The sequence below is a fragment of the Calonectris borealis genome, chromosome Z, assembly GCF_964195595.1.
Source record: "Calonectris borealis chromosome Z, bCalBor7.hap1.2, whole genome shotgun sequence".
Lineage (NCBI taxonomy): Eukaryota > Metazoa > Chordata > Aves > Procellariiformes > Procellariidae > Calonectris > Calonectris borealis.
Genome location: NC_134352.1, coordinates 42,282,604 through 42,306,043, shown reverse-complemented (window position 1 = coordinate 42,306,043; position 23,440 = coordinate 42,282,604). Strand labels below are relative to the sequence as shown.

At 40.2% G+C, this 23,440-nt stretch overlaps 2 protein-coding genes across 9 annotated transcripts in view; both read right to left on the bottom strand.

Moving 5' to 3' along the window:
* Positions 1–6,199: 6,199 nt before the first annotated feature.
* Positions 6,200–13,116, bottom strand: ISCA1 (iron-sulfur cluster assembly 1). 2 transcript variants are annotated; one of them, XM_075136664.1, is made up of 4 exons: positions 12,955–13,116; positions 11,285–11,338; positions 9,504–9,609; positions 6,200–6,637 (listed from the first exon to the last, which is right to left on the bottom strand). In XM_075136664.1, exons 1-4 carry the CDS (start codon positions 13,033–13,035, stop codon positions 6,489–6,491), a joined length of 390 nt encoding a protein of 129 aa, XP_074992765.1. In that variant the 5' UTR covers positions 13,036–13,116; the 3' UTR covers positions 6,200–6,488. The 2 variants fall into 2 exon arrangements, with proteins under 2 accessions (XP_074992765.1, XP_074992766.1); XM_075136665.1 differs by lacking the exon at positions 12,955–13,116 and adding an exon at positions 11,844–11,921.
* A 3,320-nt stretch (positions 13,117–16,436) lies between these two features.
* TUT7 (terminal uridylyl transferase 7) overlaps positions 16,437–23,440 on the bottom strand; it is a 34,642-nt gene continuing 27,638 nt past the window's right edge. For 4 of the 7 annotated variants that reach the window (XM_075136656.1, XM_075136659.1, XM_075136661.1 and 1 more), the window contains 4 exons: positions 20,817–21,142; positions 18,826–18,902; positions 18,587–18,650; positions 16,437–17,458 (listed from right to left, as the gene is read on the bottom strand). In XM_075136656.1, the coding sequence (XP_074992757.1) occupies positions 17,391–17,458; positions 18,587–18,650; positions 18,826–18,902; positions 20,817–21,142 (535 nt within the window). In that variant the 3' untranslated portion in view covers positions 16,437–17,390. Of the gene's footprint in view, positions 17,487–18,367; positions 18,651–18,825; positions 18,903–20,816; positions 21,143–23,440 lie in introns of those variants that run through there. The other 3 variants (XM_075136658.1, XM_075136657.1, XM_075136655.1) reach the window with 3 other exon arrangements.

Genomic DNA, 23,440 nt, shown 5'->3' with positions numbered 1-23,440 from the left:
GCCTTTATTCACTCTCCTCTCACCTCCTGCCTGAAAGGCCACTTTCCTGAACTAAAAGGACCATGTTCTGCAGCAGACTTGCTTTAAACAGCGGGTGACTATGAGGGAAGCTTCTCTAGTAGGCAGGGCCAGAGGTATGAAGCAGAGTAGAAACAAAGCCACAGCCTTCGCAGTGCACCAAAGCATCCCCCATGCAAAACTCAGTGCTGGCGGGTTCCCACCAGAGTGCTGTTTTCTAGGAAATATTTTTCCAATTCATAATAAACCAAGGCTTCCATTTTTAGAACTGCGCACATGCAAAAGCGTCTTTATTGCGACATATGGGCCTAATTATAATGCAGGGCTGCTTTAACCAGTTTAACTACAGCCCTGGCAGCACAAATTTCAGTAAGAAGCAGGGTGGCAGATGCATAAACCTAACATGAATAGTTTTCTTTGAAAGCATCCAAAACTGGCGTTCAAAACCATTTTCCTGAGTCTTGTTATACTGCTTCACAGTTCCACAGTGGGCCGTGTCCCTCAAATGGGAATGGCAAAGATCCATGTTACATGTTTAACAAGCTTTGGGTTTAGGGGTTGCAAGAGCATTTTAATGTTCTAAATTATTGATAGAAACCAGAGGTTCTTCATGAAAAGAATATTGTGGGAGGCAACTTAAAATATCCTTGCAGCAGGTATTTCAGGCTTCCTAAGACATGGGCAGATGATCTCTAGTTCTTCTTGATAGGGTAGTTTAAGTAAATTACACTCACTATATAACTATTTATCACTTTGCTGGGGTTTTCCCACATTTCAGCAAGAGTAAACAGGTTCCTTTCTCGGAGCAACTAAGTGCACAGTGCAACACATTTATGTAAACTCACCCTCAACAGTTGAGGCTCAGGCACTTGTTTCACAAACCTGTCATGGGAGTGGCAGCCTCAAACAGAGGGGACAAGTACACAGGAACTTAGTAAAACCACTTCAGCAAGATTTGCCAGTGTTTGTTTGGTTGAACCTCAGTTCATAGCTCAGATAGTAAAGGCAGAAATTCAGAAGATGTAGCTCAAGGAGAAGCAATATGATTTCTCTTCTCAACAAAGTTTCTAAACAGCAGTTTTACATTATCACTTTTCATACCCAAGTATTGGATTTTCTATTTATTTATTTTGGGGGAGTATTCATTAGATAGGCATAAATGACTATATACTTCAGCTAACTCTCATTTGCAAATGGGAGGATCGCACTCTGCAAATCTCTTATGAAAATGGATGTTGGCAGGAGGGACCGGTTCCCGTTCCCTACCACCTATGTGCTTCATAAGATCCCACAACATTACATTCATTAGCATCTTGCCTTTTCTCCTTATTTGAATACTGGCTTGCATTTAAGCTTCTTATGTGAAACAAGCACCAGGATGGAAATAATATAATTAATAGCAAAGCAATCTAACATAGACACAGTTTTGCCATAATCCATACAACTATTTAGGACTACTGTGATTGGGAATCAAAGGTGTATGAGAATGGCTCACTGTGAACAACTTAAAGATTAAAACACATGGTTGCAAAAGGAAGTGGCTGGCTGCAAATCTTCAGTATGAATTGAATTCTGCTACTCAGGTTATTTCGAATTTGTGGAGGCTGTCTTTTTTCATTAGCTAGTAAGGGGATTCCTGCTTTCTGGACTCAGCTTCAATAAGCAACAGAAGGAATTTTTCATTAAAATCATATGCAGCAAAGTCATTGTGCAACCAGTGAAAAACCCAGATAAGTAAGGTGTAGGGGATGAGACTATTTCTGTTGTGAATGGAGATATACTGTTCTGTGAGATTCTTTATCCCGCTGGACTGTACCATCCCAGCAAGGAACTTCCACTGCCCTAGAGGTTGAAGCTAACTGTCAGAAACAAATCTGCAATAATGTGGAGCTGGACACAACATTAATGAGGTACATTAGCACACTACTAGCAAGGGGAAGAATGGAGAAAAAAACAAAGCTTCAGTAGCCAGAACTGTGCTCTGCTCCTCTTTGCACTAGGAGCTCTGAAGTGATTTGGCATTTTGCATTTCTGCAGTCATCTGCCATCCTTCAGGAACAGGTGAAAAGCACAGAACAGAACACAAGAAGAACAAACAGCAGAGCTGAACTATAGTTTTCACCAGCGTAAGCAAAAGTACTCCGGTATTCAGGAAACGCCACAGGAAGCTTGGAACACGGATTCAAAAGACGATTCGCCTTTTGAAACGCGTGGACTGGAAACTTGCTGCCACCCCGCGGCAGCAGGTATCTGTTCCCATGAACTGGCATTTCGGGCCGGGTCTATGAAGAGAAACCGGGGTTCGGACCCTGCCCCTAGACAGACACGGCCTGGGACCCCCGGGTTCCACCGCGTGAGTTGCTTGGGGAGCACGGCTGCCAGCTAAGGCAGGCACAGGCTGGGAAACGGCCCACTGAAAGGGGCTGTAAAGATGAGGGTGAAGACCTTGCTTCAATTTAATCTTCCCTTGCCGTATCTCTTTTTAAGAAAAACACCAGATATTGCATTCAAAAGTTGCTACTCAAATGCTGCTCAAACCCAAATGCATGTGGAATTGTGCTAAGTACTTCCATTTTTGTTCACCCTGTTGAAATAGCATATCTCATATATGTTAAAAGTGGCAGTAAAGAACAAAGCAGGCCAAACTGCTCACTGTCTGGCAGATTACTTTATAGACAACAAGCTGTACTGGTCATGATAAGAAATAATTTTTCAAGTACTCTTATAAGAGGAATATAGAGGGGCACACTCTGCCACATTAGACAACTATGGAATTCTTCTGTCAGAAGAGACTGCAAAATTTTAGCATCATAAAAAATTTATCTAATAAATGGCCAGGCAGCCAGTGTAAGCACAACAGTGTTATAGTTGGAGAATTTTTCCACTAGTGAGGATGCTGATTTAAACAAATGGGGAGAACAATAATTACAATAAAAACCCAAACAACAGAACTGACCCATGACAGATAGGATTTAGCTCAAAAAAAAAAAAAAAAAAAAAAGTAGCATGTTTCCTCAACATTAAATTTCACAGTCCCATTACCTGCATCTTATTTTTGATTTTGGAGTTTAAACTGATTTTGTCCCATCATCTATTGCCAGGATGACTTGCATATTGAACTGTTCAATGTTTTCCTAAACAAGTTGTTCTTCTTGAGCCATTCAAAGAGACCTATAAAAAGGGGTGCTGGTGCAAGCGTTTTTTAACAAGTTCTGTAAGAACTCCAACAGAAAGGTAACTGTTGCGTTTCCAGGCTCCTGACTATATGAAGGATTTAGTTCTCTCTCCCCAGCATCATGAATATGCAACTGTATCAACAATCTCTAGCATTTTTCCAAAATATATTACTTCACCCCCTATCATTCCGAATCTTCACGTAACAGGAAAAGGAAACTTACCTTTAGAGGTGGAAAGACTAGATCTAAGAGAAAACCCCAAGCGCGTCATGAACATAGTAGACTATGGCATATTAGTGCCATTACACAGCACTGAAGTGGAATGGCCAGAAATGCCCATTGACTCTCACCCTCAAATTGCCTAGCCAGTTGAAAAGCTTTTATGTCAACAGTTCCTTTGATCAAAATCATTATCCCGCATTAAAGCATACTGCAGTGACTTCTTGGCACGTAGAACCCTTCAAAATAACCATCTTGCCTGTTAGAATTTTTACCCTGAGAACAGTGTGTCACGAAGTTTAATAGAAGTCTATATATTAACAGCCCACCCTTCCGGTATGCGTAAATACCTTTCTGTACATAGTTAATGTTTTTTTTTGCTGTATGTTTCTATGCTATTCCAAAGCTGTTAATACTTGGAAATGTTTAATGTTTCTGAGCAACATTAACTCAGGTAACAGTAATATTGTATCTATGTTGTAATCCCAGCATACAAACTTACGCTCCTCCCCTGCACCTGTACTTGTTTATTATTGTAAACTGTATCATTCAAGATAGGAATATTTCATGTTTACCAATAGGCAATATTTATTATTATAACTGAGAACTCTACATACAGTATTGCACAAAATTATTATGGACCAATCAACAAAACCATGTTCCTATGTAACTGTAAATAGCACTTTAACAGAAGTTTAACACGTTGTGCGTTAGGTGTTTTAGTAAAGTGACAGTTTAGAGGATTATTTCACAGGATTACCAAAGTGCAAACTTTCATTCAAGGCATATACACAAAACACATAAAAAGGATTGCTATACATGCCACAGGTCTAAAAAAAACCCCAAGCCACTCTTCCGCCCCCAAAACACACGAAAACAAGTTAAATGAATAAGTACTAGCACTCTTAGCAACCACCAGTCCGACCACAATTCAAAGTCTTACCCTCTAGCAAGAAGCAGAGAAACGCCATCTGAAGAAGTGCCCTTAGCTTGGAGTTTTAGACATATTAATGCAGCTATATCACATTGACTGCATTTTTTTGATTGGCAAGACTGAAAGACTTTCGGCACTATAAATGCACCTAGCCAGTGTATTACCAGCAATTCCTGAATTACTATATAAAGTAAAGTAACTGTGTACAACAGTTGACTGTTGAAAGAAATAGTGTTTTTGCATCAAAAGGTGATACAGTATACAACCAAAATTCAAGCATTTAATATTAAACTATAGGTGTGGAAATCCTGACCTTCTCTTCCAGTGCACTACATAAAACAGATCAAGAATTATTTTTTCATTTTTATTCTTCCCTCTACACCTTTTCCCAAGCCATCGGGAAAGGCATATGTAGAGGGAAGAATAAAAGTGTAGCTGCAATCCTATGTCTTCAGCACATTACTATTCCAAAGCTGTTGACTAGCACGTGGGTTCAACTGTCCAGATCAATGTGACCTCTGGATTTTCAACATACAGCCTTAAAGCTCTCTGTTCACTCCCATCTCAACACCTTCTCGCCCTTGACTGCAAGATCCCAGTCCCTGTTGTCCCCAACTTTTTATTTCCACCCTTTTCACCAGCTGTTCTGATCAGTTGCCCAGGCAGACTCATTACCTCCTCTTCTGCACAAGTGAGCAGCTTAGCTGCACAACATCACCTTTGGACAATCAGAGAAACAGAGAGATAAAAGGATGGAACAGTACTTCTCACATACCAGCTTTTGGGAAGGCCTGGAAAGACGTTTACACTTCTGCCTGAGCACCAGCAAAAAAGTGCTTAAGACTTTATAAGCTTGAAAAACACTGGTTTACAAAAAGAAAATTCTGATTAGGAGAAAGTAAGTTTAAATTCCAAAGAAGAAAGATCCTCCTATAAACGTAATATTTTACTTTTTTAAAACAATTATGAAATTGGATTGGAAACAATTATGAAATTGGAAAAACTAGGATTTTTTAAATTATAAATGCTTTTTCTCCTGTTACCAAGTTAACCTCAAGACAGGAGTTAAATAGAAGTTACCATAAGCTTTGGTGAAAAACCCTGGTGCCTACAGAGTTACAAAAGAGTTCAAGCTGTAGCAAAATTAGCAGCAGACATGACTACAAAAAAAAAAGTAATGAAGAGTGTAAGATTTCTCTCTCAAAAAAAATGTTCATAGCTTTTAGTACAGAGAGCACATTCTGTGAACATGGGGAATCAGAATCTAGAAGCCATTTTACCAACTTTGCAATTTAAGTCAAGAAAGATACATGACAGAAATGTGAGAAACAAGGCCTGTGTGCATCCTGCTTTACTACTCCAGTGCCCAAATATATTTCATGTTCTTGAGGATGACTTTCTAAGTACAGCAGAGGCTGTGCTTTCCACAAGGAAAGGAACAGAATTAAAATTGGGTTAGCCCATTTTGAAGTATTTCTACAAGCAGTGCTATGGTAGCCTATCACTATATTAAATAAATGAACTTCCAAGGACTGCCTTGGATTTATGGGAAAATACACCACCAGAAAACCCACACATAAGAAGATGAAAGCACCAGAAAACTACAAAAACAAAGCAAGCATCTACATAATCATAGTGAAGTCTGAAGCTGAGGACTGTGTGCCTGTGTATATAAATCTTTATAAACAAAAACATACACATGGTTGGGGTTTTTGGGGTTTTTTTTGGGTTTTGTTTGTTTGTTTGTTTTGTTTTTCCCCCCCAATCAAAGCAGAACACATAGGCAATATATTCTTTCAAATGGGTTTTGGATGGGGAAGTGTGAATAGAGTGGACAAAGAAAATGACAAAGGAAGAGAACAGTGACATTTTATTTCCTTGGCATGTGAAAGTACAGAGATGTTACTACAGCACTTACTGTTCTTACCTTTTGGATCCCAACTCATCACAAATTACAGCATAACTACATCAATGGTGGCATTTAACACACAATTTACATTTTCAGAATGATTTAACTTTATTTTTTTTAATGGTATCCACACTTTACGCAGCCTACGAACCGAAGAAAATGCATTTGCTTCCGAAAGCCATAATATTAAGTGTTTTGGGGTGTTCAAAGTCAAAGAAGTAGTCCTGAGATTTCAGATGTTAAAGCTTTCTCCACAGCCACACGTTCCTTTGATGTTTGGATTATTGAAGACAAATTCACTGGACAGTTTGTCTTCTACATAGTCCATTTCAGTTCCCAGAAGCGTCAGCTGTGCCTTCTTCTCAATAAACACTCTAACTCCTTGAAGACAACAAAGAAAAAAGTTACATACAGCAAAATCATCATTCACTTTAAAATTCTCTTTCAACCAGTGATAAAAAATGGAAGCTAAATATGAAGACTACCAGTATAACTTGGTTTCCCCGGTCTAACATGGGGCACTTTCATTGCTGTTTCCACTCTACTTATAGAACTCTAGCAACAGTCTAGCACTGTTATTTGTGTGTGCACATGAATGTATGTATTTTTTTTTTATTTTGGGGGGGGAGTGGATTTAAAAACATGATATCCAGGGAAATAAGCTGCAGAACTTGGGAACGAATATCAGCTTCAATACTTAATTCCCATGCATTACAGTCAGTAACCCATTTCCTACCATTCTTAAAGTCTGTGCATCCAACAAGAAGCCCAAACCCCTTGAAAAATCAAATGTTCCTCTCAAAATGATTTTTTGCTCTGCCAAAACTATTAGGTCTACATTAACTATCAGCAATACTGAATCCTATAGTAAGGCAAATGTGTTAACTTTCAAAGATATCACAACCTTTAAGGATTAAGAATTAGTAGTTCACCTTAGGAAGTAGAAAGAGCTCCCTTTTCTAAAGTATATAAAGTATCTACCTCTCTGTGAAGTTACTGAACTTTAAAACTGCAAATCTGACAAAGATGTGAGTGGACTGCTTTAGCTGTCCACAGACTAGGAAATAATAAAAATAAAAATGTAAAATCGTATCAGTAAACAGCAATAAGAACTTATTAAGTTATATGAGAAATTGCTGGAAAGCTGGTTCATCATAGTAGACATTGAGACAAAACATATTACCAACACAACTCAAGTCTGTGGGCAACTGAGCTGAATCTACACATTTTTGGGGTCAATTTGGACAGTAACTGACAGTGAAGGCTAAACCTAACGAAGGAGTTTATGGACCTGATCCCTGAAACAGTCACTTACTACCTAAAAGCCAAAAAATTTGTGCTGGGATCTAAAGCCACCAGCTCACTGAGCACAGACCTATGTAAAAGTCAGAGCCTTCACTGGAAATCTGTCTAGAAGCAACCAAAACAAAACAGAAAGCACACAGGCACACCTGAAATGGTGTCTGGCTTCGGAACCTAAGGTCTCTGACCCAACTGAGGGACACTGCTTTTATCTTCCTTAAGATCCAACCAGGAAATCCCTTTACAAAAATGTGTTTTCAGCCCTGTAAAGCTAGAGCACCTCTGAGTCAAGCAGAAGAGGTAACTCCAGAAGCCAGCTGAATTTGAAATCAAGAGGCACCTAAAGAATTAGGTGGCAGTCCCTATCTCACATACTCTGGTTCAGTTTAATAATTTGCTGAAGTTCCAACTAATTCTCTGTTCAAGAGAATAAAATTCATTAGCTCGTCACAGGTATTCTGAAGACAGCTGGAAGATGGGCTCTGCCTCGCAGCATAGCTTCTCTAAGAAAATAATTGTGATATCTCACTTATATTCAAATCTCTTACTTTGCCACCAAATTAAAAGTATTATTCCTGAACATAATATAACTGAGTTCAGTAATGCCTAAAAAAAAAAAAACCAAAACCACCCCCACAAAACGATTTTAGGAACTTTTACAAAAGAAAAGAAACCAAAATGAACATCATTATGCTTCTGTAAAAATCCGTATTTGACAAAAAGACCACTGACAGAAATTTTTATTAAAATTGGAAAAATGTATAGAACTGTGCTGGTTTTGGCTGGGATAGAGTTAATTTTCTTCACAGTAGCCAGTAGGGGCTATGTTTTGGATCCGTGCTGAAAACAGCGTTGATAACACAGGGATGTTTCCGTTACTGCTGAGCAGGGCTTGCACAGTGTCAAGGCCTCTTCTGCTTCTCACCCCACCCCACCAGCGAGCAGGCTGGGGGTGCACAAGAAGTTGGGAGGGGACACAGCCAGGACAGCTGACCCCAGCTGACCAAAGGGATATTCCATACCATATGACGTCATGCTCAGCATATAAAGCTGGGGGAAGAAGAAGGAAGGGGGGGACATTCGGAGTGATGGCGTTTGTCTTCCCAAGTAACCGTTAGGCGTGATGGAGCCCTGCCTTCCTGGAGATGGCTGAACACCTGCCTGCCGATGGGAAGTAGTGAATGAATTCCTTGTTTTGCTCTGCTTGCATGCGCGGCTTTTGCTTTGCCTATTAAACTGTCTTTAACTCAGCCCACGAGTTTTCTCACTTTTACACTTCAGATTCTCCCCCTCATCCTGCTGTGAGGGGCGAGAGTGAACAGCTGTGTGGGGCTTAGTTGCCGGCTGGAGTTAAACCACAATAGGAACTTTAGAAATAGACCCATTATTGGGATGCTCAATGAAATTATCAGGCAGAAAGCTTAAATACCAGCATATGAAAACATTTTTTAAAACACTCTTGAGTTAAAATCATAGAAACCGTTGTTACAAAGCAATGTAAAGGTCAAAAGCATAAAGAGGTTAAAAACAAATTACAAATCAATGAATAAGACTAGGGAAGATAATTGGGAAAATCCCTTGCACATAAAATCTTTACTTTGCCAAGCCTTGGTTTAGGTATGCGGCTAAAGTATTCCTTTACATATGCATTGTTGTATATTCTTCTCTAAATATCTGCTGTTAGCCACCTTTAAAGACGTGAACAATGGACTAAACTATTCTGGTGGAGTAGTCTGTGATGCAGAGACTGCAAAGCTGCAGATTTTAACTAATCAGTTACTTCAAAACAGAAAATAAGGTGACAACAATTCCCGTAACAGAACAGTAGGACCTCTTGCTATAACTTGTTATTTCAGGTAAATTCTAACCTGTACCTTGGCAAACCTGTAATAAGTTATTCTTCCCCACTACCACAGACGTTTGCTCTGCCACATCAGAAACTCACCGTCTTGAACTACTTCTTCATCAGAGTCTCCTTTCGATTTTGTATATTCTAACGTGTACGAAAGTCCATTGCATCCTCTTGTACGAACACCTACTTTCACGCCTACCTAAAAAAAAAAAACGAAACCAAAAAACAACCCCACATTCATGACTTTTTTAAAACCTGTTCTGGAACACCAAGATAAAAAGTATGCAGAACAACAAAATGCTGGCATGTATTATTCTCCACTGCCTCAAAGCAGAAGTGAATTAGCTTAATGCATTGAGAGGTTACATTTTTTTCCTTTTACAAAATTGACTGCCAATACTGTGGATCAAGCCCTAAAGTACATTGAAGTTTTGAAGTAACAAACTGTTGGCAGTCCTGTATGTGCCTGGTCTCATAAAGACAGTCAGATTTCAAAGATGGATATTTTTGTGACTTCAAATTAAAGTTTACTCAGATGCTAATTCAGGCGCTACATTAAGATTATTGACAGTAATGTAATTATGAAGCTGTGAGGCCAAGACAAGGGCAGTTACTAGATTTTCACAGAACTCTTGTAATGACACCATCAGAAAACTTATTTCAAACCAAAGTTTTGAAAAATGTACTTTGTTTTTTTCATTACCTGTACTGCCAGTCTCACTTAAAAAGCAATTCCCTCCTTAAATCAAGTATGTTTATTTGCTTACTGTTTTAATCGACCTTAAAAGCCAACTAGTCAACATGTTTGTAACATTCACAGTATTCAACGAGTCTGGCAAAAAGAGCATCTGTGTAAGTAAAGAACTGAGAAAAGGTTTAAAAGAAACAGAAAACTATTTGTGCACAACAATCTTTCAAAAGTATCTGTATGACTTTCCACACACCAATGCTTCACAATTGAAGAGAAAAATTACATTGTTTATCTTTGTAATCAATGTTATGATAAAAAAAAAATCAAAACATATCACTTGTCATCAAGTGGGATCTCAGACAAACAGCATTTGAGCTTTTCAGATTAAATACCTTTCTCTACAGGAACAGCTACAAATAATGGGCTGGAAAATGCAAACATCATTTATAGCAAGGGGATGACTGACCAGCTAAGCTGTAGGCTTAGGGCTTCCTTAGGATAGTTTAAAACATTAGAACAAAGAGTCTAGTTAGTTGCAGATGTGCAGGAAGCAAAACAAACAATGGGCCTTGCATGAAAGTTAAGAGAGAAATATTCTTGCTTGTTTTTATAATGGTTTGAAAGCACAACTCTGGGTGTTTTTACCCAAGAAGAAAAGATGACAAGCTCAATCAGTTACCTGGAAAAATGCTGACTGCTTAAAAAAATACATTGCCTGGCAAGTTTCCTAAGAATTAGATGTTTTCCAATGGGTACGAATCTAACTTTATTATACACTTCACAATGAGAATTCGTACATGAACTTAAATAATAACATCTTAGTATTAACGGTTGAAGATCTCTTTCCCTACCAGAAGTCACCACGACGCCATACTAGAAGACTTCATTAAAATATAACTAAAAAATATTTTGAAGCTTAAATTTTTTTCAACTTTATCCATCTCAAAAGTAACTGTACAGTGAAATGTCATTACAGTCAGTTATTTCCTGCATCTCATTTTATAAGAAATGACGCCTGACACATAAACAAGCTTATGCATTCCCCTCCAAAAAAAGATGCCAACATCTCTAACAAACACCTCAGTGTTTATTTCAAGCTTCTAAGTTAGCCAGAAATGCTTTGCGATCATGAGCTGTGCTAATACCTTAGTGCAATCTACAGGCTGGCCTTGTTTATACTTACATGCTCAGGTTTATCTTTAAGAAGCTGTTTTATCTTCTGAACAGCTGATGGGGTCTGAAAAACAAAAACTTATACATCAATTTGAAATTTTTTTTTGTTTATTTGCAGTGAGTGCTTGCACATATTAAAGTGTGCAACGTACTCAGTTGTACTATAAAAAATTTCTATTCCAATTCTGTGCACTTAAATTTTCTTAGTTTACATTTGTCTCCTATCTGCAAAGTCCATCTTCAGCCACCTGTCAGTATTGACCAGCCTGTGTTCTACTTGAAACTGATGTCTGATCTGAAAGATACGCACTCTGCTGTAAAATAGATGACTGCTCTATCTAATCCATGCAGAACACAATACCTCTTCACTCCCCTCCTCACCCACACTGCCAGCAAACAGATAGTTTAAGAACGTCAGTCCTTGATATTAGGGTGTTTGGTCCCCCCCCCTCCCCCAAACACAAAATCACTACCACGATCCAATTAAGTAGTTGTGCTCTTGTGAAAACTTTTGTCACATACACATTACAAACAAAAATCAATTAGGCACAGAAGTGTTTATGGCCTACTTCTCTTTTCCCGCTAACCCAGAGGGGAACTGTGACTTTACAGCAGATGAATTCACTGTTCATGCAGATCTAATTGCTGCAGAAATGCAAGAACACAACACAAACAAAAATTCCCATTACATGCTTAACAAGTTTCCAAGACTCTGAGAAAAGGAAAAGCATTAGTAGCACGAAATTCTTACCATGAGCAGACTTAAACACACAAAGCAAACTATAAGTTAGACTTACTACAGAAAACCTTTTCTAATTACCGCTATTAATCTTCATTTGTTACAGAATCACTACTGAAGAGGAATTACCTGCTCTGACAAATGACTGAACTATACGCACTTGATCTGCCCCTGCTCCTGCAGGGAGCTGACTCTACTTTCCTCTGCAGTAATCCCTCTCAACAGCACAGCCTCCCCAACACTGCCGCTAGTAGCGAATGCGCTTCCTCAACTAACAGAAGGACACAAAGGCTCCTGGGAAACAACTTATTCGGCAGCTTCTGTACATGACGCATCTCCAATTTTTTTTTTTTCTTTTTAAATAAATATACTTCTTCGAGTGACTCTGCAGAAAGGCCCCCCCGCACGAAGGGACCGCACTGATGGTCCCCCTTCTCCCGCTGCCTGCCCTCCACGTCCTGCTTTCCGCGAGGGCTGCCGGCATACCGAGCCGAGAGGCGCGGGGCTTTCTCCCCAGCGGGCCTGGCGAGGAGCAGCAGCTCCCCCCCGCAAACTCACCGGAGGGGAAGAGACCCCTTCAGCCTCCCCGCAGCCCTCTCCTACCGGGCAAAGCCCAGCCGCAGCGCACAGCCGGCAACCTCCAACGGTTAACGGCTCTGGCCCTGGGCCGCCACGCTGCCCCGGGCGAGTCCCACCCCTGCCGCCCCCGCCACGGCCCGACGCAGCGGCACAGACAGGCTGGGCGGCCCGTCCGCGGCCCGTCCTCGTCCCGCCCCGCTGTCACCGGCGGCCCAGTGGCGGCTGCGCACCACCTGCCGCGGGGCGGGCGGGCGGGCCGGGGGAGGCCCGGCCCGTGGCGCAGTTCTCGCAGCCGTGAGGAGGCACGGCCCAGAGGGGCCGGCGGGCCGAGCGCTCCCCGCCCGCGGCGGCGCGGCACTGACCAGGGTGAGGGCGGCGCGCGTAGCCTGGATCTTCCGCTTGCTGACGGCGCGCACCGTGGCCCTCACCACCGACGAGGCCATCGCCCCCCTCGCCCCGTCCTTTACCCTCTGCCATGGGCACCGCCGACGTCACGCCGTGACGCCACGGCGCACGCCGGGCTTCCGGCGCCCACCCCTATTGGGCAGCGGGCTGTGATGGGCAGGCAGCGGCGGTTCCGCCCCCTTCCCCAGTCCTGGGCGGGTGGAGCTGGGCCACGGCCTGCGGCCGCCGCTGCCAGGCGGAGGCGGGGGCCAGCTGCCTGTCCCCGACCCCGGGTGGGCAGGGCGTCGTACGCAGGAGGGCCGTTCGCAGGGATAAGCGGCGGGCCTGGCCCGGGCAGCCGCAGCAGGAGGCCCGGCCCTTCAGGCCGCGCCGGCTGCCCGGGGAGGCGGCAGGAAAACAGGTGTCTGTGGGAGCGCGGAGGCCCGTGGTACATGGTCCCCATCCCCGGGAAGTGCAGGCAAAGAACATGAATATTTATTGATGGTCACACGGACAGGCATTTTAAAATAACTTCGCGTAAGGCTGTTCGGTAGGAAGCGTTGGCACCGCAGGCAAAACGCGCGTGCGGACAAATCCCTCGGCATCGCGGAGGCATGCGGGGCCCGGCGGCGGTGACCGGTGCCATCTGTCACAGATGATGCCCCGTGTACGCCCTCCTGCCCGCCAGCTTCCCCCCTTCCCTCCGGGCTCAAGCCCAGCCGGGGCTGGGTGAGGGCTGTGCGGCGGTCGGAGCCCAGGTGCGCTTCTCGACGCCTGCCTGGTGCACAGCCGTCCTGGGAAGACGGCTTGGAAGCTGCTGGGAAACCGCACTGCCATTCCCAAACCGCTGGTGGCAGCCCGGGGAGGTACGCCGGGGCGACTTGGGGGTGCTCGTGAGAAACCCCGACAGACACAGCCCAGGAAGACTAATCCCATTACTTTAAATTGAAAGATGGCTATGCCAGAAGGAAAACCTGTACCCGTTTTTCACTTCCTCTGACAGCATCCTTAAATATGCTAGCTAATACTCTAAACGTGTAGTTACCTGTTTTACAAAGTCCAAGCACAAGCAACATGTCGGCATCTCATCACCACATCTACTTTGGGGGCCTGATTCTGGGCTTAGCTGTTTTGAAGAGCTTGATAGTAAATGTGCAGATGTCTTTCTTTTTTACATACATAATTGTGCCACTACTCTTTAATGAGGCACAATACTTACACCTCAAATATAAAGATAGCAAGTGTATTAAAAAAATCTGTATTTTCTTTAGCTACACAAAATGTGTCCTTCACACATAATTCACACAACTTGGGCACGCATCCTGAACTAAAACACACCCACGTAGGGGTGGGGGGCTTAAATGCACTATCAGCCTGAAGCTGAAGCCAGGGATATGTATGCCTGGAGGGGGGAACCTTGCGTATGAATGCAGCTAAAACTTTCTTCATCATTCACAGTCTACCAAGCAGGTAAAAAGGGCTTTACCTTCTTGTACTTTCTTAGGATGCTTTCAGCCATCACTTTTCAGTCACCCGGCTGCTGAATGAATCTCAGCGTGAAAGACTGAGCATGGGATAGAACAACAGCCTTTTTCTAAGGTGCTTTTCATCTTTACTACATTACCAAAAGAATATAAAAGCAAAAGTCAGTGTTAAAATCTAAGTAGTTCAAGTGAATAACAAGAAATATTGATAAATTTATTAGTATAGGGGAAAAAATATTTTCTTTGCTAGCAAGTCCATTCTAAGTAGCTATTTCAGGCCCCAAAAAGTTACTAATGAAGATAGTTTTTGATGCGGCTTCTGCAGTTCTTATAAAAATGTGATGAGGTTTATAAAAGAAAACATTGTGTATTAAATACATTTGAATACATTTTTTTAATGGATGAAAAAACGGTTTTAAATATAACTATGAAACAAATCTCACCAGAACAATTAAATTCGGGGAGATGGATGTGTTAATCTAGTAGTTATATAGCCGAGATTAAATTGCCTGTTTAAGACAGACAGTTAACTGTGCTGCATACCTGAAACAGAATTTTGTCCTCCTTTTTTCAGTACTGATTACTAACTACTCATAGCACAAAACATTTCCAACTTTGGAAACAGGGACATCAAAAGCATGTGAAATTCCTGTGAAATATGACAATAGCACTTTTTTTTTTTTTAATTAAAAAAGCAGAACAAATAAACAGTGCTACCAACTCAGTGTCCCTCCCTATCATTAGAGGTACTGAGTATACAAGTGGTTCGGAAGGGGTCTTTTAACGATTAGTATGTATTATTACATTTTATTAATATAAATTTAGTTGTAAACTATTATTTTAGTTTATTACTATTAGTTTTGGTACTGTTCATCTTCTAGAAACTTTTTATTAATGCAGTGTGTCCTTTCAGAGTTTTTGTATGGGGAAAGTTGCTTCCCTGGAGAATACACTCCCATAAGGCAATCAGGATTTTGGATATCAAGAATTGTTATGAAGAACTTACTTTTCTTCAATTTTAATTTTCAATCAATTTACTAAATTTTACAACAAATTAATCCAGCAGATGTGTATGCCTCCTCAACTATGTTTATTCTGTGTCACATATGATTCTGTAAGTTATGACTGTGCTCTTTAACTACTCTTCAAGCAAACAAAGGATTTATTAGTTACTGGTTTAATGCTTGTAATATATAAGCCAAGTTCAAGGGTTTTATTTTAGGGTTATGAGATTAGTAACTATATAGAATTTGTAGTTGCTTAAGGAAGCAGCAGCGTCAAAGTGAGAAGACTGGTGGATCTGCAGAATGAGTTTTCACACAGCTGCAAGTTTAGAAATGTCACAGCTGAAAACTTCACCACTGAACTACAAAGTATCACAAACGGAAGAGGACGAGTATGCATAAATCTGATTCTTTTTTTTAAATAACTTCTATCTTTGAGATTATGCCATAGTCCCTTAGAGGCTTACACATTTTATTCCCATCAGCAAAACTGAAAGTAACTCTGAATAGAGGGCTAAATAAACCATACAGAAGGCATGTTAGCCTTTCTTTTTTGGGGGGATATGGATGAAAACCTACAAGAATAGCTTATTTTTGAGGGAAAAACTGACTTAATTTGATGAAATATGCTAGTAGAAGGCAAAGTTGGAATTATTTTCTGTTGTTGCTGGCTTGAAAATATGTTGAGGAAAGAACACAAAAGAAATCTTTTGCAAAAGTTCACATCTAGTAGTTTACAGATATCTGGCTACAGATGGATGAAAACCAGAATAGGAGTTAGGATCCCAGTTCCCTAAGACCACTTCAGTAATTTTAGCTTTCAACTTTAATAAAAATAGATGGGTAAGGAAAAAAAAAAATCAAACATGACATTTCTAAAACCAGATAATTCTAATAAGTTATCATTAATTCTACATTTATGTCAGGAATAGTGAAAACTACCATCTAAGAAGAAATACAGAAACTTAAGTCTGATTTTTTTAATGTGTTTTTTTAAATTTATTTCGAAGTCATAAATAACAGTGGTTTCAATTTTACCATGTAACTAATTTTTTTCTGAACAAGATAAGACGGTACATAACCAGCTCTGGAAGGACTTCAAGTAAAGCTCAAGTTCATACTACTAATTAAATTCTTGGCTGGTACAAGGACCCTCTTCACATTTTATGAAAAATGGACATTTGTTTTCCCCAGTTGCCAAATATACTACCTCTATTCCTTAAAGCATTTTTGTCTGTATCCCCAAAGCCTTGAAAAAGATTCTTAGCAGCATCAAACAGGACTGACCTGTTTCTTAGTCTTTCTTTCTCTTGTACACAAGCACAGCAGCAAATGAACTCCCATAAAATCATAGAACAGAAAAAAACCCAAGAAATCTCAATGGCACTGCTTGTCCAGAGATTTTTTTTATGTATGTTTACTGGTGTCTACGTTTTCAGTTCTCTACAGGAAAAAAAAAGTAGCAGTCTACAAACATTTCAAACACTTTTACACAAGGATTCAGTAAACAATCAACATTAATAAATATTATTTGCTCCTCCAAAAAAATCAATTTTTGAAGAAAATATAATGTATTTGGCTTGCACACAATTTTAGTGCGTTTTAAAATGGTCAGGTGGAGCAATAAAACCTTGAAAACGGTCCATTTTTAGTACCTGCCCTTTTCTATATGATTTACCTAGTAAACAAATATAAAACATCATGGCTTTCTATGAAAATGCTCAATCAATCTATTTAAGAACAGGGGTCCGTATTAAAACCCACAGTTGCTTGTACTAGCAATTTAAAATAAAACACCCATATTTCATTAAACTTAAGTCGAAGGTTTTCTATGCTGCTGTCCTGTGAATCCAGATGCTTTAGCGAAAGAAAATGTTTTAAATGAATGAAGCGCCTGTATTGCAATTTAACAGTGCTTAATATCCCTCATGAGTCTTGTTGGGTCCTCTTCTGTGAGGCTTTTCCCTGAGTCATGTATTTATTGGAAAGGCTGCCTAAGATTGGGAGGAAGAAAGCATCACACTTTAAAGATTTAAAAAAAAAAAAAAAAAAGAAGAAAAAGACAAGACATAAAACAACTGAAACAATCAGACAGGAGAAAATTACTGTCAAGTCAACTATAATGAAAGCACACACAGATCAACTTTAGATCATTACCTGCTGGAGGACAGTAGGAAATATTAAAATACAAAATTAAAAACTAGCATTTTTTTCAACTAAACACCTAATGACAAATCACTTTGTGTTTAAAATCCCCAAACTTAATTTGAAAAAGCTTTGCAGCGAGAACAGAAAATACTGTGTCTTCCCAACAAAACTGAGAATTTAATTTGAGATAGTTAATTGCAGTTTAGTTTTCCAAAGTTTGCAAAGATGACTTGGGTCCCCCTTCAAGTGCCCCAGAAGAGATTTATATATTTTACTGAAAAAACCCAAGCTGCTGAAAGGTTTGCGGAGTTGCACTAGAAACTCAAAGTAATAAAAAAAAGCATTTGCTTTTAAAATCTTAATTGTACCTGTTAATAAGTGTGTGAAATTACTGTAAGGAAGCTGCATTCCTAACCATGCAGCCAACACAAAACATCTCTGATCCAGAGAGAGTACATAAAGGCCTTTATATTATCATCTGACTGCTACTTGTAAGTGTAATTTTAACTTCCTTGCATTTCGGCAGCTCAGACCAAGGATGTGCTTTGATAAGTCTCTCCTAAGTTAGTTGATCATATGGAATTCTAGACAATTACTCTGAGGAAGCCTCACAAGAAAGCGCTCCACATGTTGTCCCTGAAGAAACACAGAAACCCATGTATGCCAAAACAGGAGAGAGGAAAGAAATTAATAAAAACCCACCATATTATTCTGCAAAATAAATCTACGAGAGTTAAAGAAAAAGTACACAGAACTGACATGCCTAAGTTTTGCTTCCAAAACAAAACTGAAAAAAATGCACACTTTTCCAGTAGAAAAAATGTGGCTTCACTTCAGAATTATCTAGCAACCTGTCCAGACTGCTGCCGTGTTCAGCAAATTAGGCAGAGTTCCCATATGGACTGATAGGGAAAGCAAGTTAAAAATACATGCTTTTACACAGAATTTCTGAATTGAAATGAAGATATACAAACCTGACTGGGGACTCAAAAATACTTTTCCTTTTTGTTTCTTTTTTTCTTCATGTATAAGCACTTCCTATAAACAACATATACACATTGATGAACCAACAAAATTGAATTATGGCATTCCACAATAAAAAAAAAAAAAGGTTCTCCTCGAAAGCTTAGGTAAAACTATTTTAATTACTTTATATGGACTTTGGAACATTTAAAAAGAAAAAGATCTAAGAAAAGGGACACTTGGTGTTTACCTGATTTAATCTACCAGCATATTTGGCAGCACTGGGTAAAGAAGGGGATCCACACAACACTTCTGGTTTTGAGCCACCTGAAAAGATCACAATATAACAAAGGTTTGCAAATTTGAAACTAGTTTCCATTTCAGGTATCATAAGATATAAAAATACCAAAATATTTGCAATCTATCTTCATAGTACGTAGAAGGTAGGACATTGTTATTTTCCTCAGTTTTAGAACATGGAAAACTGGCACAATGAGGTGAGATGCATCTATAGTTAAGAATCTAAGTTAGGAACCTACAATAAATTAAGCTCTGTATCCTCCTCCAGAATCAGAGGGAGACAGGGAACTTCAAAGAATGAATTAAGATATGGTGATAAGTGGATTGCCATAATCTCAAAAATGTTTGTAGCACAGCAAAGAACAAAGTCTGATCTCTTGGGTTCAGTTGTTTATAGTCTTCGATTCAACTAGAGAGAACACTTCACGCACTAAGCAAGCAAAAAAAGACAAAAGCCCAACATACAGCAATTGTCTTGAAATTCAAATATAGTAATGCCCAAAATACAGATAATAGACAAAAACCCGACTCCAGAATTCATTATTTTAGACATATGTACTGTACAGCCTCAGCATAGTTCTGATATGATGAATGTTATAAAATGTACCAATGTCACTGACTACAAAACAGTCAGGCATAGTCCCTTTCACCTTGGCAAACTCAGTATCATGGCAAATGGAATGGTAGAAAGAAATACTCAACGAGACAAGTTTCAAGATAAAGAAACTCAAAAATTAAATTTAGACTTTGACAGACACCTTCAAAACAGAAGATTGCAAAAATTAAATTTAGACTTCAACAGACACTATCAGAATCTGAACACAATGTGGCTTCAATTTTTAAACATCTTTAAACATGTCCACCCAACACTTCTAGTGGTCTATCGAACTAAAACCACTTCTAAATACCTTGAAAGTTCTGGATATATTTGCACCATTTTCCTCCCACTTCCAGGACTTTGTTAACACAGTCTTATGCCCTCTTCCAACTACACCTGATTAAGAAGAGTCTCCTGATCTATGCCAGACAGAACATTTTTGCTAGTAGAGAAGAGCTGTTTGAAATTATGTTTATACAAAGGATTCCTATTTGTTACTTTAAGAGGTCAAGTCATGAGTAATCTGTAGAATAAATGTTTCCAGCATGAATTTAAATGCTCCTAGGTTTACCTACAGGGAAACAATAACACTGTGATCCTTTGGAAGCTATCTAAGGCGTCTTAAAGCGTCTCAGTTTTATCTCGGAATGATTTTCCTTTACAACACAGATGATGAGAGATCTGTCTTATCTGAAGGATGACTTAGATACTGCTAAGCAAGTATTTCATTATTTTGTTCAGGTCTGTCAGTCAGGATCTGGATTTGGGAGCATTTTTGTAGGTTGTTTTTTTTTTTAAGCCAAAGCTGCAAACTGACTCCATGAAAAATAAAAGACAGATCGTTGTACCCCTTCGACTGCTGAGTTGGCATTCTTTATTTTATTTCATTCACAATATTCTATCTGAGCAATTTGTACACTTTCATAGTGACTTTAGGATCTTTATGGAATAATTCTGGTTTAGGTGACATGAAGAGCTATAAGGCTAGCTTTTGTTGTAATTATGATGTACTGAAAGAGAAGCTGTAATTTGTAATGTTAGCAAACTCTTATATAGTGAGGACAATGGAAGCAATTTCAACAGACTAGTACTCATACCCTTTCTATTACAAGCATCTTACCTGCTAAGAGAAGCCATGTCAAATCTCTTGGGATACAGCGAAGTTCTGAAAGGTAGGTGAGGATGAAGGGAAAACTGACTAAATGTGACTACATTTAAAAAACCCCAAAAGATAGCATTTGCGCAATGCCATTCAAAGCAAAGACCTTACCTGTTAGTCAACCCTGTTAAAAATGCCAAAAACCATAACTTGTTTAAACTACTCAGCTTGATCAGTTTCATACCTGCAGCTCCTTTATACTGTGGGCATTCCTTTTTAATATGACCTTCTCTTCCACAGATGAAACAACGTTTTTCTCTTAAGTCTCTGTCTTCCAGGCGCTTCCACTTCTCTGCTGATTGCCTGGGAGTCTTTTCTCTACCAGTTTCCACTATTACCCTTGCCAGTTTCCTCTTCTGAGGTGTACATAGATGCAACCTTCCCTCCTTGATTGAGCTCTCCTTTTCTGTTGCTTTATTCTGAGTTTCTTTGTCCTCTTTGCTTCTTTTCTCCTTGCTTTCTGTGTACCTCTGATTTTTGATATCTTCGTAATCACGACGCCGTCTTAGTCTGCAGGAGCAGAAAAATGCTGCAGAGTTCATAGGCCTCACATACATACACAGAGCAAAAAAGCCCATGAGACCAAGTGCTGTCTACTGACAATAGATATATTTCATGTATTTCTTCAGTGGGTTAAATAAAATGAATTAATGTACTCTTTGACTCTCCTACCAAACAGCGCTACGCTGATGTAACATATATTTAATTATTTAACTTCACAATTAGATTACAATACAGCCCTAAATTCTAATAATTATGTCTCAAAAAATATAAACACAACAGAAAATCTGCGTGCTGGAGCTGCAAAGACAGTGGAAGAAAAGAAACACTAAGCAAAATGCTAACAAAGTATAAAAAATAGGCCTAGAGTTCTATTTTTTTTTTTCTTCTTGTACAATTTAATCACAAATTTCACTTCCTTCCTTCTGGAACTGTGTATATTCACAGTATTTCAAAAAGTCCCTTCTACTGGGAGAAGCTTCTAACATTCTACGTGACTTAAAGATCTAGCAGTGGGGAAACAGCTACCACTGCCGGACTGGTTTATTTAACTTCTTTATAATGACCTTGAAAAGGAGACATCAGTGAAACCTTCAAGTCTGAACATCATACTAGGCTCCTTCAGTCAGTCAGATGCAGTGCTAATGGCAATCAACTTGAAAATACCTCACAAAAATGAATGAATGGGGCAAAAGAATGGCAGGTGAGCTTCAAGGTGAGTTTCCCTTTTTTTGAAAAGGGAAAAAAGGAAGACCTGGGGAAATACAGGCCGGTCAGTCTCACCTCTGCCCAGCAAAATCATGGAGCAGGTCCTCCTGGAAACTATGCTGAGGCACATGGAAAACAGAGAGGTGACTGGTGACAGCCAACATGGCTTCACTAAGGGCAAATCGTGCCTGACAAATTTGGTGGCCTTCCATGACGGGGTTACAGCATTGAGGGATAAGGGAAGAGTGACTGACATCATCTACCTGGACTTCTGCAAAGCGTTTGATACTGTCCCGTACAACATCCTCATCTCTAAAATGGACAGACATGGATTTGATGGGTAGACCACTCAGTGGATAAGAAATTGGCTGGATGGTTGCACTCAAAGAGTTGCAGTCAATGGTTCGATGTCTGTGTGGAGACCAGTGATGAGTGGGGTCCCTCAGGGGTCCATACTGGAACCAGTATTATTTAACATCTTTGCTGAGGACATGAGCAGTGGGATTTAGTGCACCCTCAGCAAGTTTGCGGATGACACCAAGCTAAGTGGTATGGTTTATACTCTAGAGGCAAGGGATGCCATCCAGAGGGACCTGGACAAGCTCAAGAAATGGGCCCATGTGAACCTCATGAGGTTCAACAAGGCCAAGTGCACCGACTGGGTCGGGGCAATCTCAAACATGTATACAGCCCTGTGGAGACGGACTTGGGGGTACTGGTGGATGAAAAACTGAATGTGAGCCCGCAATGTGCACTCACAGCCCAGAAAGACAATCCTGGGCTGCATCAAAAGAAGTGTGGCCAGCAGATTGAGGGAGGTGATTCTCCCCCTCTACTCCGCTCTGGTGTACTGTGTCCAGCTCTGGAGTCCTCAGTACAAGACAGACATGGACCTGTTGGATTGGGTAGAGAGGAGGGCCACGAAGATGATCAGGGGGCTGGAGTACCTCCCCTGTGAGAACAGGCTGAGAGAGTTGGGGTTGTTTAGCCTAGGGAAGAGAAAGCACCGGGGAGACCTTATTGTGGCCTTCCAGTACTTAAAGGGGGCCTACAGGAAAGATGGGGAGGGACTCTTTATCAGGGAGTGATAGGATGGATAAAACACAAAGAACAGGACAGAAGACATCATTTTGTTGCTACATAAAACCATGGTGTGCCCATGTCTGAGTATTGCATGTTGGTCTGGTCTCAATATTTTAAGAAGGAAGTACTAGAGTTAGAGAAGGTACAGAGAAAGGCAGATAAAATAATGAAGAGAGCAAGTGTTTAAGAAAGAGATACTAAAAAGGCCAAGACTCTCCAACCTGGAGAAAAGCAATAGAGTGAACACAATCCTGGCTTACAAAATCATTAAGGCAGTACCATTACTAACTAAATCCCACAAGGCTACACCAACGGAACGCTTATGAAACTAAAATGAGATTGGCTTTAAACAGATGAAAGAAAGTACTACTTTAGACATCAGATAGCATACTTATGGAACTGGTTGCCATAGAATATTGTTAAGGAAAACAGGAGAATCAGGTTCAGAAAAAAAACAACCAAACAGAACAGACAAAATCATAAACAACTCCAGTCCACAAATGAGTACTACCAGAC

Bases quoted from the DNA above. Each gene is read 5' to 3' on its own strand.
- ISCA1 (XM_075136664.1), bottom strand. From the start codon at position 13,035: ATGGCCTCGTCGGTGGTGAGGGCCACGGTGCGCGCCGTCAGCAAGCGG. The intron at 9,610-11,284 runs GTAAGTATAAAC...TTTTTTTTTTAG, and splicing joins TTAAAGATAAACCTGAGCAT to GTAGGCGTGAAAGTAGGTGT. The intron at 6,638-9,503 runs GTGAGTTTCTGA...GTTGTCTTCAAG, and splicing joins TGAAGAAGTAGTTCAAGACG to GAGTTAGAGTGTTTATTGAG.